The sequence below is a fragment of the Drosophila takahashii genome, chromosome 2R (assembly GCF_030179915.1).
Source record: "Drosophila takahashii strain IR98-3 E-12201 chromosome 2R, DtakHiC1v2, whole genome shotgun sequence".
NCBI lineage: Eukaryota > Metazoa > Arthropoda > Insecta > Diptera > Drosophilidae > Drosophila > Drosophila takahashii.
The window spans coordinates 28941811-28964262 of record NC_091679.1 but is presented as its reverse complement, the minus strand read 5'-3'; the positions used below and the strand labels follow the sequence as shown (position 1 = coordinate 28964262).

General features: G+C 30.3%; 1 protein-coding gene across 1 annotated transcript; it reads right to left on the bottom strand.

Moving 5' to 3' along the window:
• LOC108059997 (gamma-butyrobetaine dioxygenase) lies at positions 1-17846 on the bottom strand. Its single transcript, XM_017145495.3, has 2 exons — positions 16932-17846; positions 1-536 (listed from the first exon to the last, which is right to left on the bottom strand). Exons 1-2 carry the CDS (start codon positions 17822-17824, stop codon positions 212-214), a joined length of 1218 nt encoding a protein of 405 aa, XP_017000984.2. The 5' UTR covers positions 17825-17846; the 3' UTR covers positions 1-211.
• Positions 17847-22452: the final 4606 nt, after the last annotated feature.

Genomic DNA, 22452 nt, shown 5'->3' with positions numbered 1-22452 from the left:
TTGAAGTGTGTCAAAGGCATAAAGCCATTAAAATAGTATTTATTCAAAATGTCAATAAAAGGCTAAGTTCCAATTAAGTAATAAATGCGAAAGTAAAGTGAGTTAATAATTCGCATAGCTGCATGGCTACTTTGCGGTGTCAATCAAAGTGTTTGGCATTGATAGATGGCTAATTAATGGGGCAATGAAAAACACATGTGGCAGCCCCTAGCTAAGGAGCATCAGGTGGGGTGGCATTCCGCAGGACCCTCAGCCGCGAGTACACGATGTCCCAGTCGACGAAGGCGCCCAGGATGTGCCGCACATTGCGGTCCGTGTCGTCGTAGCCGGTTCGTCCGTGGACCAGGCGCAAATTGTCGAACGTGAGCACGTCGCCGGGCGTGGTCTTGAATCTGCTCGAGTGCTCGTGGGCCAGGCCCACAAAGGTGGCCATCGCCTCGTACCAGGGACGCACCTGCTCCACCGGCACGCTGAAGTGGCTGTCGCGCTGCGGAATGCTGTGGTTGATGCGCACACATCGCCCCTCGGCGTCCAAGCTGCAACGAATGGGAAAGCGGGGGAAATGTGGTTATTCAGGTTCTACTTTGGCAAAGATCTCTCTCCAAGAAAAATATTTTCTCGTCGCTTGAGAAATATTCAAAAGATTTAGCAAGATATTTTAAACGTATTAAATTTTAAAAAATAAACAACTTTCACATGGAAAAATATTTATTTAAAAACATTTTAAAAAGGGCCATTCTAAAAACTTTTAAAAACTTTAAACCACCTGTTTAATAAGAAAGAATTTTTTTTAATTATTGTCCTTTTATGTTATAAAAAAGATTTAAGTTTCATAAGAAGAGTCCAACTTTACTCGAATTGAAATATTTAAGAATTTAAAGAAATTAAAAAATGATATTCAAGTTAATGTGGTACACCTGGTTTTATCTCAAATTTGTGAAAATAACTCATGTAAATATTAATAATGTAGTGACGAAGCGCACCAGGAGAGTGTGCGAAGGCGACTACTATTATATAGCCGCAAAATTGAAAATCTGCTGTGATAGTCCGATCGTAATGAGTAATACACTAATCGAAAGGTATTGCAATAACTTAAAGGATTGCATACCAAGACTTTAAGAAAATCAATTGGCTTGGGAGAGAGAGCGGTGAAAGTGAAAAAATGAAAATTTCGAAATTTGGAGCTGTTGGGGCCGGTGGGGATAAATTCCCCCTCGCAATGTTTTAGTTGTATTCCTTTTGAAAATACCCGTCGAATGAGGGGTCATTTGTCAAAATCCGACGCTCCGTTCAAAAGTTATAGCCAAAATAAGATTTCCTTCTTCTTCCCAAAATGAAAATTTAATTCTGTTTGTCAGTTTGTCAGTTTGTCAGTTTGTCCAAAACATGTTTCTTAAGTTTTGAAAATTTAATATGACGTTCATCCCATCGATATAAAAAACTTTTGTTCTACCACTTTTGGAAAAACTCGCTAGTTTAGCGGGAAAACAGCTATAAATAGCTAAAATTCGGAAAACCGTAACTTCTATACTACTAAAGCTACAGACTTGTGCTGCATCTTGTTTGAAAGGTATTTTTAAATGCTATAAACTCCTTCTATATGCAATTAGTGTAAATGTAATAATTAAAAAGATATGAACAAAAGACAATTTTTTAAAACTTTTTTTTTAGCTTTTTTTTATTTTTCTCAAAAACGGCTCTAACGATTTTCTTGAAAACTTGAAACTGTATAGCCCTTGAGATTCCTTAAATTTTGGTATATAACACATTACTGTAAAAAGTCACGTTTAAAAGTTATTTTTATACGAAAATAGCCACTTTTGCCAGCTCGAACAACTAAAGCTTCCTGGGTATTGAATTTTGTGTGAGGGTATCCGAACTGTATTTTAGGGTCATGGAATCAGTAAATTTGCACTTAAGAGTTCCATATAGGAATCTTTTGTTCTACGACTTTTGGAAAAAGCCGCTACTTTAGCGGGAAAAAGCTAAAAATAGCTAAATTTCGTTAGTTTGTAAGTTCTACACTACTAAAGGTACCGACATGTGCTATACCTCGTTTAAAAGGTATTTTGAAATACTTAAACGCCTTTTTAACTTAATTTGTTTAAATACAATGGCTTACAAATTATGATTGACCAATTTTAATTTAAATGTATATATTAGCTCCTATGAAAGCAAATGTAAACAAACAAAAACTTCTGATATCAAATAAAAACACCTCTTAACGAGGTATAAAACTAGTGACGATCGCACCTTCAACATACAAAAGTTCTGATATCAACATTTGTGACGAAAAATTATTACACTCTTCATTAAATAGACTTTCTAATATTTTCTCATTCGGCCCGCCCTAGCAAACTATTCCAGCCTTTTTCCCTTCACAGGCATTTTCTATTGCAGCGTGCCGAATTTGATTTGATTTGAATTATGATTTGAAATCATTGAATCATTGATTTGATTTCAAATCATTTGATTTCAAATCATGATTCATTTGATTTCAAATCATGATTCAAATCAAATCAAATCAATTTAAATAATTTGAAATAAAATCAAATGATTTGAATCATGATTCAAATCAATCAAATGATTTGAAATCAAATCAATGATTCAATGATTTCAAATCATAATTCAAATCAAATCAAATATGATTTCAAATCATGATTCAAATAAAATCAAATTCAAATCATGATTCAAATCAATTGATTTTGATTTGAATTGATTTGATTTCAAATCATTTGATTGATTTGAATCATGATTCAAATCATTTGATTTTATTTCAAATCATTTGAATTTGATTTGAATCATGAGATTCATTTGATTTCAAATCATGATTCAAATCAAATTCTAATGATTTGAAATCAAATCAATTCAAATCAAATCAATGATTCAATGATTTCAAATCATGATTCAAATCAAATCAATTCAATGATTTTAAATCATGATTCAAATCAAATTCAAATGATTTGAAATCAAATCAATTCAAATCAAATTCAATTGATTTGAATCATGATTTGAATTTGATTTGAATCAAATTTGATTTCAAATCATGATTCAAATTAATTGAATTGAATCATGATTCAAATCAAATCAAATCAATTCAAATGATTTGAAATAAAATCAAATGATTTGAATCATGATTCAAATCAATCAAATGATGATTTCAAATCATGATTCAAATCAAATCATGATTCAAATCAAATCAAATCAATTCAAATGATTTGAAATAAAATTAAATGATTTGAATCATGATTCAAATCAATCAAATTCATGATTCAAATCAATTGAATTTGATTTGAATTGATTTGATTTCAAATCATTTGATTGATTTGATTTTATTTCAAATCATTTGAATTGATTTGAATCAAGAATCATGATTTGAAATCAAATGAATCAATCAAATGATTTGATTTGAATCATGATTTGAAATCAAATGATTTTAAATCAAATCAAATCAAATCAAATCAATGATTCAATGATTTCAAATCATGATTCAAATCAAATCAAATTTGATTTCAAATCATGATTTAAATCAAATTCAATTGATTTGAATCATGATTTGATTGATTCATTTGATTTCAAATCATGATTCAAATCAAATTCAAATGATTTGAAATAAAATCAAATGATTTGAATCATGATTCAAATCAATCAAATGCTTTGAAATCAAATCAATTCAAATCAAATTCAATTGATTTGAATCATGATTTGAATTTGATTTTATTTGAATCATGATATGAAATTTGAAATTAATTTGAATCATGATTTGAAATCAAATTTGATTTGATTTGAATTATGATTTGAAATCATTGAATCATTGATTTGATTTCAAATCATTTGATTTCAAATCATGATTCATTTGATTTCAAATCATGATTCAAATCAAATCAAATCAATTCAAATGATTTGAAATAAAATCAAATTTGATTTGATTTGAATCATGATTTGAAATCATTGAATTGATTTGATTTGAATCATGATTTGAAATCATTGAATCATTGATTTGATTTGAATTGATTTGATTTCAAATCATTTGATTTCAAATCATGATTCATTTGATTTCAAATCATGATTCAAATCAAATCAAATCAATCAAATCATGATTCAAATCAAATCAAATCAATTCAAATGATTTGAAATAAAATCAAATGATTTTTTAAGTTTTGAAAATTTGATATGACGTTCATCACATCGATATAAAAAACTTTTCTTCTACCACTTTTGGAAAAACTCGCTAGTTTAGCGGGAAAACAGCTATAAATAGCTAAAATTTGGAAAGCCGTAACTTCTATACTACTAAAGCTACAGACTTGTGCTGCATCTCGTTTGAAAGGTATTTTGAAATGCTATAAACGCCTTCTATATGCAATTTGTGTAAATGTAATAATTAAAAAGATATGAACAAAAGACAATTTTTTAAAACTTTTTTTTTAGCTTTTTTTTATTTTTCTCAAAAACGGCTCTAACGATTTTCTTGAAAACTTGAAACTGTATAGCCCTTGAGATTCCTTAAATTTTGGTATATAACACATTACTGTAAAAAGTCACGTTTAAAAGTTATTTTTATACGAAAATAGCCACTTTTGCCAGCTCGAACAACTAAAGCTTCCTGGGTATTGCATTTTGTGTGAGGGTATCCGAACTGTATTTTAGGGTCATGGAATCAGTAAATTTGCACTTAAGAGTTCCATATAGGAATCTTTTGTTCTACGACTTTTGGAAAAAGCCGCTACTTTAGCGGGAAAAAGTTTGTAAGTTCTACACTACTAAAGGTACCGACATGTGCTATACCTCGTTTAAAAGGTATTTTGAAATACTTAAACGCCTTTTTAACTTAATTTGTTTAAATACAATGGCTTACAAATTATGATTGACCAATTTTAATTTAAATGTATATATTAGCTCCTATGAAAGCAAATGTAAACAAACAAAAACTTCTGATATCAAATAAAAACACCTCTTAACGAGGTATAAAACTAGTGACGATCGCACCTTCAACATACAAAAGTTCTGATATCAACATTTGTGACGAAAAATTATTACACTCTTCATTAAATAGACTTTCTAATATTTTCTCATTCGGCCCGCCCTAGCAAACTATTCCAGCCTTTTTCCCTTCACAGGCATTTTCTATTGCAGCGTGCCGAATTTGATTTGATTTGAATTATGATTTGAAATCATTGAATCATTGATTTGATTTCAAATCATTTGATTTCAAATCATGATTCATTTGATTTCAAATCATGATTCAAATCAAATCAAATCAATTTAAATAATTTGAAATAAAATCAAATGATTTGAATCATGATTCAAATCAATCAAATGATTTGAAATCAAATCAATGATTCAATGATTTCAAATCATAATTCAAATCAAATCAAATCTGATTTCAAATCATGATTCAAATAAAATCAAATTCAAATCATGATTCAAATCAATTGATTTTGATTTGAATTGATTTGATTTCAAATCATTTGATTGATTTGAATCATGATTCAAATCATTTGATTTTATTTCAAATCATTTGAATTTGATTTGAATCATGAGATTCATTTGATTTCAAATCATGATTCAAATCAAATTCTAATGATTTGAAATCAAATCAAATCAATGATTCAATGATTTCAAATCATGATTCAAATCAAATCAATTCAATGATTTTAAATCATGATTCAAATCAAATTCAAATGATTTGAAATCAAATCAATTCAAATCAAATTCAATTGATTTGAATCATGATTTGAATTTGATTTGAATCAAATTTGATTTCAAATCATGATTCAAATTAATTGAATTGAATCATGATTCAAATCAAATCAAATCAATTCAAATGATTTGAAATAAAATAAATGATTTGAATCATGATTCAAATCAATCAAATGATGATTTCAAATCATGATTCAAATCAAATCATGATTCAAATCAAATCATGATTCAAATCAAATCAAATCAATTCAAATGATTTGAAATAAAATTAAATGATTTGAATCATGATTCAAATCAATCAAATTCATGATTCAAATCAATTGAATTTGATTTAAATTGATTTGATTTCAAATCATTTGATTGATTTGATTTTATTTCAAATCATTTGAATTGATTTGAATCATGAATCATGATTTGAAATCAAATGAATCAATCAAATGATTTGATTTGAATCATGATTTGAAATCAAATCATTTTAAATCAAATCAAATCAAATCAAATCAATGATTCAATGATTTCAAATCATGATTCAAATCAAATCAAATTTGATTTCAAATCATGATTTAAATCAAATTCAATTGATTTGAATCATGATTTGATTGATTCATTTGATTTCAAATCATGATTCAAATCAAATTCAAATGATTTGAAATAAAATCAAATGATTTGAATCATGATTCAAATCAATCAAATGCTTTGAAATCAAATCAATTCAAATCAAATTCAATTGATTTGAATCATGATTTGAATTTGATTTTATTTGAATCATGATATGAAATTTGAAATTAATTTGAATCATGATTTGAAATCAAATTTGATTTGATTTGAATTATGATTTGAATCATTGAATCATTGATTTGATTTCAAATCATTTGATTTCAAATCATGATTCATTTGATTTCAAATCATGATTCAAATCAAATCAAATCAATTCAAATGATTTGAAATAAAATCAAATTTGATTTGATTTGAATCATGATTTGAAATCATTGAATTGATTTGATTTGAATCATGATTTGAAATCATTGAATCATTGATTTGATTTGAATTGATTTGATATCAAATCATGTGATTTCAAATCATGATTCATTTGATTTCAAATCATGATTCAAATCAAATCAAATCAATCAAATCATGATTCAAATCAAATCAAATCAATTCAAATGATTTGAAATAAAATCAAATGATTTTTTAAGTTTTGAAAATTTGATATGACGTTCATCACATCGATATAAAAAACTTTTCTTCTACCACTTTTGGAAAAACTCGCTAGTTTAGCGGGAAAACAGCTATAAATAGCTAAAATTTGGAAAGCCGTAACTTCTATACTACTAAAGCTACAGACTTGTGCTGCATCTCGTTTGAAAGGTATTTTGAAATGCTATAAACGCCTTCTATATGCAATTTGTGTAAATGTAATAATTAAAAAGATATGAACAAAAGACAATTTTTTAAAACTTTTTTTTTAGCTTTTTTTTATTTTTCTCAAAAACGGCTCTAACGATTTTCTTGAAAACTTGAAACTGTATAGCCCTTGAGATTCCTTAAATTTTGGTATATAACACATTACTGTAAAAAGTCACGTTTAAAAGTTATTTTTATACGAAAATAGCCACTTTTGCCAGCTCGAACAACTAAAGCTTCCTGGGTATTGCATTTTGTGTGAGGGTATCCGAACTGTATTTTAGGGTCATGGAATCAGTAAATTTGCACTTAAGAGTTCCATATAGGAATCTTTTGTTCTACGACTTTTGGAAAAAGCCGCTACTTTAGCGGGAAAAAGTTTGTAAGTTCTACACTACTAAAGGTACCGACATGTGCTATACCTCGTTTAAAAGGTATTTTGAAATACTTAAACGCCTTTTTAACTTAATTTGTTTAAATACAATGGCTTACAAATTATGATTGACCAATTTTAATTTAAATGTATATATTAGCTCCTATGAAAGCAAATGTAAACAAACAAAAACTTCTGATATCAAATAAAAACACCTCTTAACGAGGTATAAAACTAGTGACGATCGCACCTTCAACATACAAAAGTTCTGATATCAACATTTGTGACGAAAAATTATTACACTCTTCATTAAATAGACTTTCTAATATTTTCTCATTCGGCCCGCCCTAGCAAACTATTCCAGCCTTTTTCCCTTCACAGGCATTTTCTATTGCAGCGTGCCGAATTTGATTTGATTTGAATTATGATTTGAAATCATTGAATCATTGATTTGATTTCAAATCATTTGATTTCAAATCATGATTCATTTGATTTCAAATCATGATTCAAATCAAATCAAATCAATTTAAATAATTTGAAATAAAATCAAATGATTTGAATCATGATTCAAATCAATCAAATGATTTGAAATCAAATCAATGATTCAATGATTTCAAATCATAATTCAAATCAAATCAAATCTGATTTCAAATCATGATTCAAATAAAATCAAATTCAAATCATGATTCAAATCAATTGATTTTGATTTGAATTGATTTGATTTCAAATCATTTGATTGATTTGAATCATGATTCAAATCATTTGATTTTATTTCAAATCATTTGAATTTGATTTGAATCATGAGATTCATTTGATTTCAAATCATGATTCAAATCAAATTCTAATGATTTGAAATCAAATCAAATCAATGATTCAATGATTTCAAATCATGATTCAAATCAAATCAATTCAATGATTTTAAATCATGATTCAAATCAAATTCAAATGATTTGAAATCAAATCAATTCAAATCAAATTCAATTGATTTGAATCATGATTTGAATTTGATTTGAATCAAATTTGATTTCAAATCATGATTCAAATTAATTGAATTGAATCATGATTCAAATCAAATCAAATCAATTCAAATGATTTGAAATAAAATAAATGATTTGAATCATGATTCAAATCAATCAAATGATGATTTCAAATCATGATTCAAATCAAATCATGATTCAAATCAAATCATGATTCAAATCAAATCAAATAAAATTAAATGATTTGAATCATGATTCAAATCAATCAAATTCATAATTCAAATCAATTGAATTTGATTTAAATTGATTTGATTTAAATTGATTTGATTTCAAATCATTTGATTGATTTGATTTTTTTTCAAATCATTTGAATTGATTTGAATCATGAATCATGATTTGAAATCAAATGAATCAATCAAATGATTTGATTTGAATCATGATTTGAAATCAAATGATTTTAAATCAAATCAAATCAAATCAAATCAATGATTCAATGATTTCAAATCATGATTCAAATCAAATCAAATTTGATTTCAAATCATGATTTAAATCAAATTCAATTGATTTGAATCATGATTTGATTGATTCATTTGATTTCAAATCATGATTCAAATCAAATTCAAATGATTTGAAATAAAATCAAATGATTTGAATCATGATTCAAATCAATCAAATGCTTTGAAATCAAATCAATTCAAATCAAATTCAATTGATTTGAATCATGATTTGAATTTGATTTTATTTGAATCATGATATGAAATTTGAAATTAATTTGAATCATGATTTGAAATCAAATTTGATTTGATTTGAATTATGATTTGAAATCATTGAATCATTGATTTGATTTCAAATCATTTGATTTCAAATCATGATTCATTTGATTTCAAATCATGATTCAAATCAAATCAAATCAATTCAAATGATTTGAAATAAAATCAAATTTGATTTGATTTGAATCATGATTTGAAATCATTGAATTGATTTGATTTGAATCATGATTTGAAATCATTGAATCATTGATTTGATTTGAATTGATTTGATATCAAATCATGTGATTTCAAATCATGATTCATTTGATTTCAAATCATGATTCAAATCAAATCAAATCAATCAAATCATGATTCAAATCAAATCAAATCAATTCAAATGATTTGAAATAAAATCAAATGATTTTTTAAGTTTTGAAAATTTGATATGACGTTCATCACATCGATATAAAAAACTTTTCTTCTACCACTTTTGGAAAAACTCGCTAGTTTAGCGGGAAAACAGCTATAAATAGCTAAAATTTGGAAAGCCGTAACTTCTATACTACTAAAGCTACAGACTTGTGCTGCATCTCGTTTGAAAGGTATTTTGAAATGCTATAAACGCCTTCTATATGCAATTTGTGTAAATGTAATAATTAAAAAGATATGAACAAAAGACAATTTTTTAAAACTTTTTTTTTAGCTTTTTTTTATTTTTCTCAAAAACGGCTCTAACGATTTTCTTGAAAACTTGAAACTGTATAGCCCTTGAGATTCCTTAAATTTTGGTATATAACACATTACTGTAAAAAGTCACGTTTAAAAGTTATTTTTATACGAAAATAGCCACTTTTGCCAGCTCGAACAACTAAAGCTTCCTGGGTATTGCATTTTGTGTGAGGGTATCCGAACTGTATTTTAGGGTCATGGAATCAGTAAATTTGCACTTAAGAGTTCCATATAGGAATCTTTTGTTCTACGACTTTTGGAAAAAGCCGCTACTTTAGCGGGAAAAAGTTTGTAAGTTCTACACTACTAAAGGTACCGACATGTGCTATACCTCGTTTAAAAGGTATTTTGAAATACTTAAACGCCTTTTTAACTTAATTTGTTTAAATACAATGGCTTACAAATTATGATTGACCAATTTTAATTTAAATGTATATATTAGCTCCTATGAAAGCAAATGTAAACAAACAAAAACTTCTGATATCAAATAAAAACACCTCTTAACGAGGTATAAAACTAGTGACGATCGCACCTTCAACATACAAAAGTTCTGATATCAACATTTGTGACGAAAAATTATTACACTCTTCATTAAATAGACTTTCTAATATTTTCTCATTCGGCCCGCCCTAGCAAACTATTCCAGCCTTTTTCCCTTCACAGGCATTTTCTATTGCAGCGTGCCGAATTTGATTTGATTTGAATTATGATTTGAAATCATTGAATCATTGATTTGATTTCAAATCATTTGATTTCAAATCATGATTCATTTGATTTCAAATCATGATTCAAATCAAATCAAATCAATTTAAATAATTTGAAATAAAATCAAATGATTTGAATCATGATTCAAATCAATCAAATGATTTGAAATCAAATCAATGATTCAATGATTTCAAATCATAATTCAAATCAAATCAAATCTGATTTCAAATCATGATTCAAATAAAATCAAATTCAAATCATGATTCAAATCAATTGATTTTGATTTGAATTGATTTGATTTCAAATCATTTGATTGATTTGAATCATGATTCAAATCATTTGATTTTATTTCAAATCATTTGAATTTGATTTGAATCATGAGATTCATTTGATTTCAAATCATGATTCAAATCAAATTCTAATGATTTGAAATCAAATCAAATCAATGATTCAATGATTTCAAATCATGATTCAAATCAAATCAATTCAATGATTTTAAATCATGATTCAAATCAAATTCAAATGATTTGAAATCAAATCAATTCAAATCAAATTCAATTGATTTGAATCATGATTTGAATTTGATTTGAATCAAATTTGATTTCAAATCATGATTCAAATTAATTGAATTGAATCATGATTCAAATCAAATCAAATCAATTCAAATGATTTGAAATAAAATAAATGATTTGAATCATGATTCAAATCAATCAAATGATGATTTCAAATCATGATTCAAATCAAATCATGATTCAAATCAAATCATGATTCAAATCAAATCAAATAAAATTAAATGATTTGAATCATGATTCAAATCAATCAAATTCATGATTCAAATCAATTGAATTTGATTTAAATTGATTTGATTTAAATTGATTTGATTTCAAATCATTTGATTGATTTGATTTTTTTTCAAATCATTTGAATTGATTTGAATCATGAATCATGATTTGAAATCAAATGAATCAATCAAATGATTTGATTTGAATCATGATTTGAAATCAAATGATTTTAAATCAAATCAAATCAAATCAAATCAATGATTCAATGATTTCAAATCATGATTCAAATCAAATCAAATTTGATTTCAAATCATGATTTAAATCAAATTCAATTGATTTGAATCATGATTTGATTGATTCATTTGATTTCAAATCATGATTCAAATCAAATTCAAATGATTTGAAATAAAATCAAATGATTTGAAACATGATTCAAATCAATCAAATGCTTTGAAATCAAATCAATTCAAATCAAATCAATTCAATTGATTTGAATCATGATTTGAAATCAAATTTGAAATCAAATCATTTGATTGATTCATTTGATTTCAAATCATGATTCAAATCAAATTCAAATGATTTGAAATAAAATCAAATGATTTGAATCATGATTCAAATAAATCAAATGATTTGAAATCAAATCAATTCAAATCAAATTCAATTGATTTGAATCATGATTTGAATTTGATTTTATTTGAATCATGATATGAAATTTGAAATTAATTTGAATCATGATTTGAAATCAAATTTGATTTGATTTGAATTATGATTTGAAATCATTGAATCATTGATTTGATTTCAAATCATTTGATTTCAAATCATGATTCATTTGATTTCAAATCATGATTCAAATCAAATCAAATCAATTCAAATGCTTTGAAATAAAATCAAATTTGATTTGATTTGAATCATGATTTGAAATCATTGAATTGATTTGATTTGAATCATGATTTGAAATCAATTTTTTAAAACTTTTTTTTTAGCTTTTTTTTATTTTTCTCAAAAACGGCTCTAACGATTTTCTTGAAAACTTGAAACTGTATAGCCCTTGAGATTCCTTAAATTTTGGTATATAACACATTACTGTAAAAAGTCACGTTTAAAAGTTATTTTTATACGAAAATAGCCACTTTTGCCAGCTCGAACAACTAAAGCTTCCTGGGTATTGAATTTTGTGTGAGGGTATCCGAACTGTATTTTAGGGTCATGGAATCAGTAAATTTGCACTTAAGAGTTCCATATAGGAATCTTTTGTTCTACGACTTTTGGAAAAAGCCGCTACTTTAGCGGGAAAAAGCTAAAAATAGCTAAATTTCGTTAGTTTGTAAGTTCTACACTACTAAAGGTACCGACATGTGCTATACCTCGTTTAAAAGGTATTTTGAAATACTTAAACGCCTTTTTAACTTAATTTGTTTAAATACAATGGCTTACAAATTATGATTGACCAATTTTAATTTAAATGTATATATTAGCTCCTATGAAAGCAAATGTAAACAAACAAAAACTTCTGATATCAAATAAAAACACCTCTTAACGAGGTATAAACTATTCCAGCCTTTTTCCCTTCACAGGCATTTTCTATTGCAGCGTGCCGAATTTGATTTGTTTGAATTATGATTTGAAATCATTGAATCATTGATTTGATTTCAAATCATTTGATTTCAAATCATGATTCATTTGATTTCAAATCATGATTCAAATCAAATCAAATCAATTTAAATAATTTGAAATAAAATCAAATGATTTGAATCATGATTCAAATCAATCAAATGATTTGAAATCAAATCAATGATTCAATGATTTCAAATCATAATTCAAATCAAATCAAATATGATTTCAAATCATGATTCAAATAAAATCAAATTCAAATCATGATTCAAATCAATTGATTTTGATTTGAATTGATTTGATTTCAAATCATTTGATTGATTTGAATCATGATTCAAATCATTTGATTTTATTTCAAATCATTTGAATTTGATTTGAATCATGAGATTCATTTGATTTCAAATCATGATTCAAATCAAATTCTAATGATTTGAAATCAAATCAAATCAATGATTCAATGATTTCAAATCATGATTCAAATCAAATCAATTCAATGATTTTAAATCATGATTCAAATCAAATTCAAATGATTTGAAATCAAATCAATTCAAATCAAATTCAATTGATTTGAATCATGATTTGAATTTGATTTGAATCAAATTTGATTTCAAATCATGATTCAAATTAATTGAATTGAATCATGATTCAAATCAAATCAAATCAATTCAAATGATTTGAAATAAAATAAATGATTTGAATCATGATTCAAATCAATCAAATGATGATTTCAAATCATGATTCAAATCAAATCATGATTCAAATCAAATCATGATTCAAATCAAATCAAATCAATTCAAATGATTTGAAATAAAATTAAATGATTTGAATCATGATTCAAATCAATCAAATTCATGATTTCAAATCATTTGATTGATTTGATTTTATTTCAAATCATTTGAATTGATTTGAATCATGAATCATGATTTGAAATCAAATGAATCAATCAAATGATTTGATTTGAATCATGATTTGAATTCAATGATTTTAAATCAAATCAAATCAAATCAAATCAATGATTCAATGATTTCAAATCATGATTCAAATCAAATCAAATTTGATTTCAAATCATGATTTAAATCAAATTCAATTGATTTGAATCATGATTTGATTGATTCATTTGATTTCAAATCATGATTCAAATCAAATTCAAATGATTTGAAATAAAATCAAATGATTTGAAACATGATTCAAATCAATCAAATGCTTTGAAATCAAATCAATTCAAATCAAATCAATTCAATTGATTTGAATCATGATTTGAAATCAAATTTGAAATCAAATCATTTGATTGATTCATTTGATTTCAAATCATGATTCAAATCAAATTCTAATGATTTGAAATCAAATCAAATCAATGATTCAATGATTTCAAATCATGATTCAAATCAAATCAATTCAATGATTTTAAATCATGATTCAAATCAAATTCAAATGATTTGAAATCAAATCAATTCAAATCAAATTCAATTGATTTGAATCATGATTTGAATTTGATTTGAATCAAATTTGATTTCAAATCATGATTCAAATTAATTGAATTGAATCATGATTCAAATCAAATCAAATCAATTCAAATGATTTGAAATAAAATTAAATGATTTGAATCATGATTCAAATCAATCAAATTCATGATTCAAATCAATTGAATTTGATTTGATTTCAAATCATTTGATTGATTTGATTTTATTTCAAATCATTTGAATTGATTTGAATCATGAATCATGATTTGAAATCAAATGAATCAATCAAATGATTTGATTTGAATTATGATTTGAAATCAAATGATTTTAAATCAAATCAAATCAAATCAAATCAATGATTCAATGATTTCAAATCATGATTCAAATCAAATCAAATTTGATTTCAAATCATGATTTAAATCAAATTCAATTGATTTGAATCATGATTTGATTGATTCATTTGATTTCAAATCATGATTCAAATCAAATTCAAATGATTTGAAATAAAATCAAATGATTTGAATCATGATTCAAATCAATCAAATGCTTTGAAATCAAATCAATTCAAATCAAATCAATTTAATTGATTTGAATCATGATTTGAAATCAAATTTGAAATCAAATCATTTGATTGATTCATTTGATTTCAAATCATGATTCAAATCAAATTCAAATGATTTGAAATAAAATCAAATGATTTGAATCATGATTCAAATAAATCAAATGATTTGAAATCAAATCAATTCAAATCAAATTCAATTGATTTAAATCATGATTTGAATTTGATTTTATTTGAATCATGATATGAAATTTGAAATTAATTTGAATCATGATTTGAAATCAAATTTGATTTGATTTGAATTATGATTTGAAATCATTGAATCATTGATTTGATTTCAAATCATTTGATTTCAAATCATGATTCATTTGATTTCAAATCATGATTCAAATCAAATCAAATCAATTCAAATGATTTGAAATAAAATCAAATTTGATTTGATTTGAATCATGATTTGAAATCATTGAATTGATTTGATTTGAATCATGATTTGAAATCATTGAATCATTGATTTGATTTGAATTGATTTGATTTCAAATCATTTGATTTCAAATCATGATTCATTTGATTTCAAATCATGATTCAAATCAAATCAAATCAATCAAATCATGATTCAAATCAAATCAAATCAATTCAAATGATTTGAAATAAAATCAAATGATTTTTTAAGTTTTGAAAATTTGATATGACGTTCATCACATCGATATAAAAAACTTTTCTTCTACCACTTTTGGAAAAACTCGCTAGTTTAGCGGGAAAACAGCTATAAATAGCTAAAATTTGGAAAGCCGTAACTTCTATACTACTAAAGCTACAGACTTGTGCTGCATCTCGTTTGAAAGGTATTTTGAAATGCTATAAACGCCTTCTATATGCAATTTGTGTAAATGTAATAGTTAAAAAAATATGAACAAAAGACAATTTTTTAAACCTTTTTTTTTTAGCTTTTTTTATTTTTCTCAAAAACGGCTCTAACGATTTTCTTTAAAACCTTAAACTGTGTAGCCCTTGAGATTCCTTAAATTTTGGTATATAACACATTACTGTAAAAAGTCACGTTTAAAAGTTATTTTTATACGAAAATAGCCACTGTTGCCAGCTCGAACAATTAACGCTCCCTGAGTATTGAATTTTGTGGGAGGGTATCCGAACTGTATTTTAGGGTCATGGAATCAGTAAATTTGCACTTAAGACTTCCATATAGGAATCTTTTGTTCTACGACTTTTGGAAAAAGCCGCTACTTTAGCGGGAAAAAGCTAAAAATAGCTAAATTTCGTTAGTTTGTAAGTTCTACACTACTAAAGGTACCGACATGTGCTATACCTCGTTTAAAAGGTATTTTGAAATACTTAAACGCCTTTTTAACTTAATTTGTTTAAATACAATGGCTTACAAATTATGATTGACCAATTTAAATTTAAATGTATATATTAGCTCCTATGAGAGCAAATGTAAACAAACAAAAACTTCTGATATCAAATAAAAACACCTCTTAACGAGGTAAAAAACTAGTGACGATCGCACCTTCAACATACAAAAGTTCTGATATCAACATTTGTGACGAAAAATTATTACACTCGTCATTAAATAGACTTTCTAATATTTTTTTATTCGGCACGCTGCAATAGAAAATGCCTGTGAAGGGAAAAAGGCTGGAATAGTCTGCTAGGGCGGGCCGAATAAAAAAATATTAGAAAGTCTATTTAATGACGAGTGTAATAATTTTTCGTCACAAATGTTGATATCAGAACTTTTGTATGTTGAAGGTGCGATCGTCACTAGTTTTTTACCTCGTTAAGAGGTGTTTTTATTTGATAATAATTTAAGACGTATAACCATTTTTCTGTAAAGTAATAATTTTTTTCCCAATTTACTCACTTAATAACAGGTGCCCTCCAGATATTGTGGAATTGCAAATCGCCGTCGCTTCCGATGTCCGCCCAATCCACAGGAGTCTGGCAGAGGACCCGGAACTGCTCCGGGTATCGCTCCCGCATCACCTCTGCCACATAGAAGGCGTCGGTAAGCAGATTGACCCCTCCCGGAGAGGCCGACTGCTCCAGGGTGTGCAGCATGGTCACTCCGGGCAGGTATTCGAAGTAGGGCATGTCAGTGTGCAGGGGAAGAGGTGCTGCCAAATAGGCGTAGTTGCTGGCTCCCGGCTGAGCCCGCACACTGAACTCCTCCCCGTAGGTGGTGCGTCTCATAAAGCCCACTCGATTGGACAACCGCCGCAGCACATCCATTTCCAGGGGGGCATTCTTCACCAGAGCCACTCCGAAAGTGGCCAAATGGTAGAGCCATTGCTGCAGCGTCGAATCACAGGTAATCAAGTCTTGGTAATAGAAAACTTCTCGGATGTGCTCAAAGTCCAGGCCGCTCCACAATTTCTGTTCCGGGCGGTAGAAGTCGCGAAGATAACGCTGACGATTGGCCGACGAGAAGTCCCGCTCCCTCAGCCAACTGAAAGGATACCGGGAGGCATGTCCATCGGACCACTCGATATCCAGGACCTCCTGATCCACATCAATGCTCTGGCGCAGGACCCGAACACTGGTGTCCAGATTGTTCCACAACTGGGGCAATCTACTCAAAGTCTGCGGCAAGTAGCACTCCTTGCAGCGGCAATTGTCACGCAGCCAGATGTCCGGGAACTGCATGTCCTGACGATCAGGATCCGGAACCTTAACTAGGCAGCTGTGGGCCTGCTCCTTCGGCGCAGCCAACTGGAGCGGCTGGCAGGCCAAGTCACGACGGTCCGCTTGGAACATCTTGTGCCAACCAACGACTAGGTCTTCCGATTGCGGAATGATTGGCGATTTGGGGAGCGAGCAAACAGCCCACCCTCAGGGGTACGTGGCCAAAAAGATAGAACCGATTGCTGATCGCGTGATGTTTACATCTTGATCTACACTTTGAAATCCAAAGAGGCATTTGTCTAAAACTTAAAAAAAGATAATATACTAAAATAAGCGTCCTTAGCGATTTACTCGTTTTACTGTAGCCAGAAACTAAGAATAAACTTTTCAAAAGATATTTTAGAAAATACTTTAAACCATATCAACTAAGAATATTTAGAAATTAAGGTTTCTGGTTGCTGCTTAATGCTTGAAAATACAGTAATTTTAGACACATTAAAAAAAACATGCTATTTATGGCTTATATAATTAACTAATAAATTAATTAATTTTTATAAAATGACAGCTTTAAAAATAACGAATAAATTCGATTTTGGTATTAAAACACTTTCTTTAAAAAAGCACACAAATAAATATTTTAGCTCTACATTTATTTTACCAATTATAGCTTTAAGACTACAACCAATTTCTTTCAAGTGTATTTCCACCTAAGTCTAGCCCTTATCAATCCTTTGTGAGCAGTGCAGATTGCTGTCGCAGCGCTTTGCGCTCTGTGATGGATTCTCCCCTCGCTTTAAGCCCCCGCCACTGGCGATGTAAAATTAAAAATGCAAAATTAATTTCTGCACAAAACTGCAAACGCCAGCGATTTTGCATAATTGTTTGTCAGCTGCAGCTGTGCGCGGGGGAGGCTCCATCTTCGACAGCCTTTTCATGGCCCCCACTCCGTGACGCCCATGCTCCTGCTCCTTCTACCGCGCTATGGAAGTGCCGTCAATCATTGTTAGGCGCATTGATCACTTCATTCGCGTCCCCCTGGCTCTACCCCTTCAATTTTCCCCAGACCATGCTGATTGCAATGCGAATATCCTGCGCTCGGCAGCGGCAGAAAATCATAAACAATAACCATTTCATGCCGGGGAAACAACGGGCAGAGAATCGGCAACAACAGTATCTGGTAACCAGTATATATGGCGCGATTTTTAATTATCACTTTCGCATTTTGTGCACGAGTATTGTCTGCCGCGAAAGCGACTCGTATCTATCCATCTACGTTTCCATTTCCAGTTCCATTTCCATGGGAGGCCTTTTACGCCTCGAACAAAGAAAGCGAACCGAACAATCCATCGAATGCTCAGCTTTTAGCTCAGGGATTCTTCCCAACGGGTTAGAGTATTTCAATGGGGGTATTTTGAATATCTATTTTGATTTTACATTCATGAATAAGTAGAGAGTCGCTCTAGAAATGTTACAGTTCATCAAAGGCAAGCCATTTCTCAAGTGAAAAACTTATATGTACTTAAAAAAAATAATACTTAAAAAGGGCGTCGCAAATTCGTACTAATTCACGGTAGCTACATGTAATGCATTGTTTGGGAAAAGTCCCAGTTCCCCCAGCAGAACTTTATTGTTTTCAATTAAAAACACTCACAGTCCATTCAGCTAACGAATCCATTCGCTCGGCACTTTTCTGGCCCGCCATTCATGGGCTCGAAGGCAGCGAAAGCCGGCGACATGACACAATTGCAGATGCAAGTGAAATGTAATGAGGTGTAATGAAAATGCATTCAAGTGACAGTTTTTCCCCATGCTCAGCCCACCTGCACTTAACAATAATCAGGAACAACAATAGTGACAAATATCGATGAGCAGAGCGATGGGACTGAGTAATGAAATTCTGGCAAAAAGAGTTTGTCAAAGTATTTATTATTCGCACTCGTGTTCATAAATAATCACTGTGCGAGTATTTTAATTTCATTTAAATGATTTCAAAACAAACATATCCGTGTTATCGGTTGTTTTTTTGGCTTACCGATCAAAACACACCGCAAATTATGCAAAAACATCGAGCTCAACACTTACGAAAATTAAACGAGCCCGCAGGAACCGCAACACACATATCCAGGGAAACAATGGCCAGACCGAAATTGGTTTATTTATTTCGCCGGCCATCAAATGGCAAATAAATCAGTTCCAAGTTACGGCTTACAACAGCCGTTTCAAAATGCCTGAAATATTCATAAAGCCGAAAGAGCCAAAAAAGCGGAAGCGAACAGGTGAGTGAACCCGGGGATGAGTGGAGTTAACAATGCCCGTCTAACTGGGCGGCACAATGGCCAACGCTTTGGGCCTAATTAGCCTCGTGGGCGACGAGGATTTCGGATTTCTGGATTTTTTGGCAATCCATGACAATGCCAGAACGCATAATTAGGCAGAAAGTCCGGCTCTCGAGAACGGGCCCAAATTGGTCTTGGGCGCATTGTATTTCCGTCCGGCCAGGAATCCTCTAGCTCAAGTCGCGTAAATGGCTAAAAAAAAATATCACAATCACAATACTGGCAGGCAGAGTGCAGTAAGTAGCTGCTGCGGCCACTGTGGGACACATAAATAAATGTGCCCACGAAATCCGTAAATATGATTAAGTGCCAAATTTATTTACAGCTCCCTGGTTGCCTTTAAAAAAGGCAGGCGCCAGGAAAAAAGCTAACGCAGCCCAGTGGGTTGGCAGGCGGAGGTGGTAAGCCGGAGTCACCTCCCCCGGAAGTGAGGAGAGTGGGCGGGGGATGGCCGGTGGCGGCTGCAGGTGCCTCCTGGCCAACTCGATTACAATTACGTGCGCTAATTGCACTTTAAACGCGTCCGAGCTTGCCAAGCCATCCAGCCATCCATCCGTCCGTCCTTCGGTTTGCCCACTGCCCGCACAATTCTGTTTCCCATTTTTATGGCATTTCCTTTGGCACAACTTACAACTACATAAATTTGCAAACATGATGTCCTTGCCCAGGACTCTTCTCGTCCTCCCAGCCTGTGACTATTGCGGCTCTTGCATTGTAAAAGCCCGGCTGCCAAGGCTACCAAGTCATCGTCACCGCCGCTGCCGTAACTCAAAGTGACGCTAAATTTAGTTTAATACACACACAACACTGTGGGTTGAATAAAACGTTTTACAACTTAATTTATGCACACTTTTAGGTAAATGTTTTCACATTATTGTAGCTTTTAAATAACAATGTTAAATTATTATACCCGTTACTCGTAGAGTAAAAGGGTATACTAGATTCGTGCAAAAGTATGTAACAGCTACAAGGAAGCGTTTCCGACCCCATAAAGTATATATATTCTTGATCAGGGTCACTAGCAGAGTCGATATAGCCATGTCCGTCTGTCCGTCTGTCCGTCTGTCCGGCTGTCCGTCTGTCCGTCTGTCCGTCTGTCCGTCTGTCTGTCCGTCTGTCTGTCTGTATGAACGCTGAGAACGCTCAGCAACTACAAAAGCTAGAAGGTTGAGATTTCCCACACATATTCTTTGGCTTCCTACGCAGCGCAAGTTTATTTTATCCGAGCGCCACGCCCCCTCTAACGCCCACAATCGCCCACTAACGATTTTATAATGGGTCCTGCGCCCACATCTTTAAAGATTTCCGAAAAGTAGAAATGCAATTTTGTTGTGTATATTTATACCTATCGAAATGTAGAAGACATTTTTCAAATCGGACCATTCATTAAAAAGTTATACGCAATCAAAAATTATATATCTATCTCCCTCGCACTCCCTTTTGCTAAGTTACGATTATAGTCGGGACACCAACCCGAGTACAGCGTTCGCTTTAGCTGAGTGACGGGTATTAAATAGTCGGGACACCAACCCGACTATAGCGTTCTCTCTTGTTTTTATTATTGAATAACATTGTTAAGCTTAACGATAACGGAAGCTACATTGAGCAAGCCAAAGTTTTAATACCTTTGCAGGTTAAACGAATTGTAATGTGAGTAAAATAGAAAAAAGATAAGATTTCATTTGTTTAATTATGTACACAATGCTTATTCAAAAATTCTTGCTGAAATACATATTAAAGCTAATATAAACAATTTTGATGTTTTTCCAGATATTTGAATTTACTTTGCTCTTTAACGTTGAATATTTTGAATTTCTACTTTTTTAGTCACATTTTAAAATTTAGCTTACAAGGACGCATTTGGAAAGTAGATCAGTTTTTTATAAAAAAAACCTAAATTCAATAGAAGTAATAAGTTTGTATCCATATCATATAACTATAGAACATTTAGCTGTTTAAATTTTATTTCAATTAGCACCGGCAACTACAACCACTGTGCCGTCGAAATAAATACAAAGCTGTCTTCTTAGTCGGCAGCAAGTGGCCCTTATAATGGGCCAAGGCGTAAGTCCATGTCTGGCTGGCTGTTCACCTGGCTGACTTTCAGCCCACATCCACATCGCACCGCCCACTACCCACCTCCCTTTCTCACCTGCCGCATGGCAGTTGGTTCTTTTGCTCATTTACACCTTTTATTACGTATGCGTGCGTCGGTGCAAAAGCAAAGTTTGCAGTTTAGTTTGCCATTAACGTGGCCATAAGCGCTGGCCACCCCGATATGTTTTCCATTCCACCTGCTTGCTATTCATATGCAAATAGCTTCAACGAGGTGTGCCACGAGAGTTTGGACTACGCCTAAGTATCCTGCGTCTGCGAAGTTTTCTTACCACCCCGGCTAAATCAAAGTCATGCCCCAATGCATTG

What these genes read in the sequence shown, in the direction of transcription:
- LOC108059997 (XM_017145495.3), bottom strand. Translation starts at nt 17,824, where the DNA reads ATGTTCCAAGCGGACCGTCGTGACTTGGCCTGCCAGCCGCTCCAGTTG. An exon ending in TGGAGGGCACCTGTTATTAA is followed by an intron (nt 537 to 16,931) that starts GTGAGTAAATTG and finishes CATTCGTTGCAG; the next exon opens with CTTGGACGCCGAGGGGCGAT.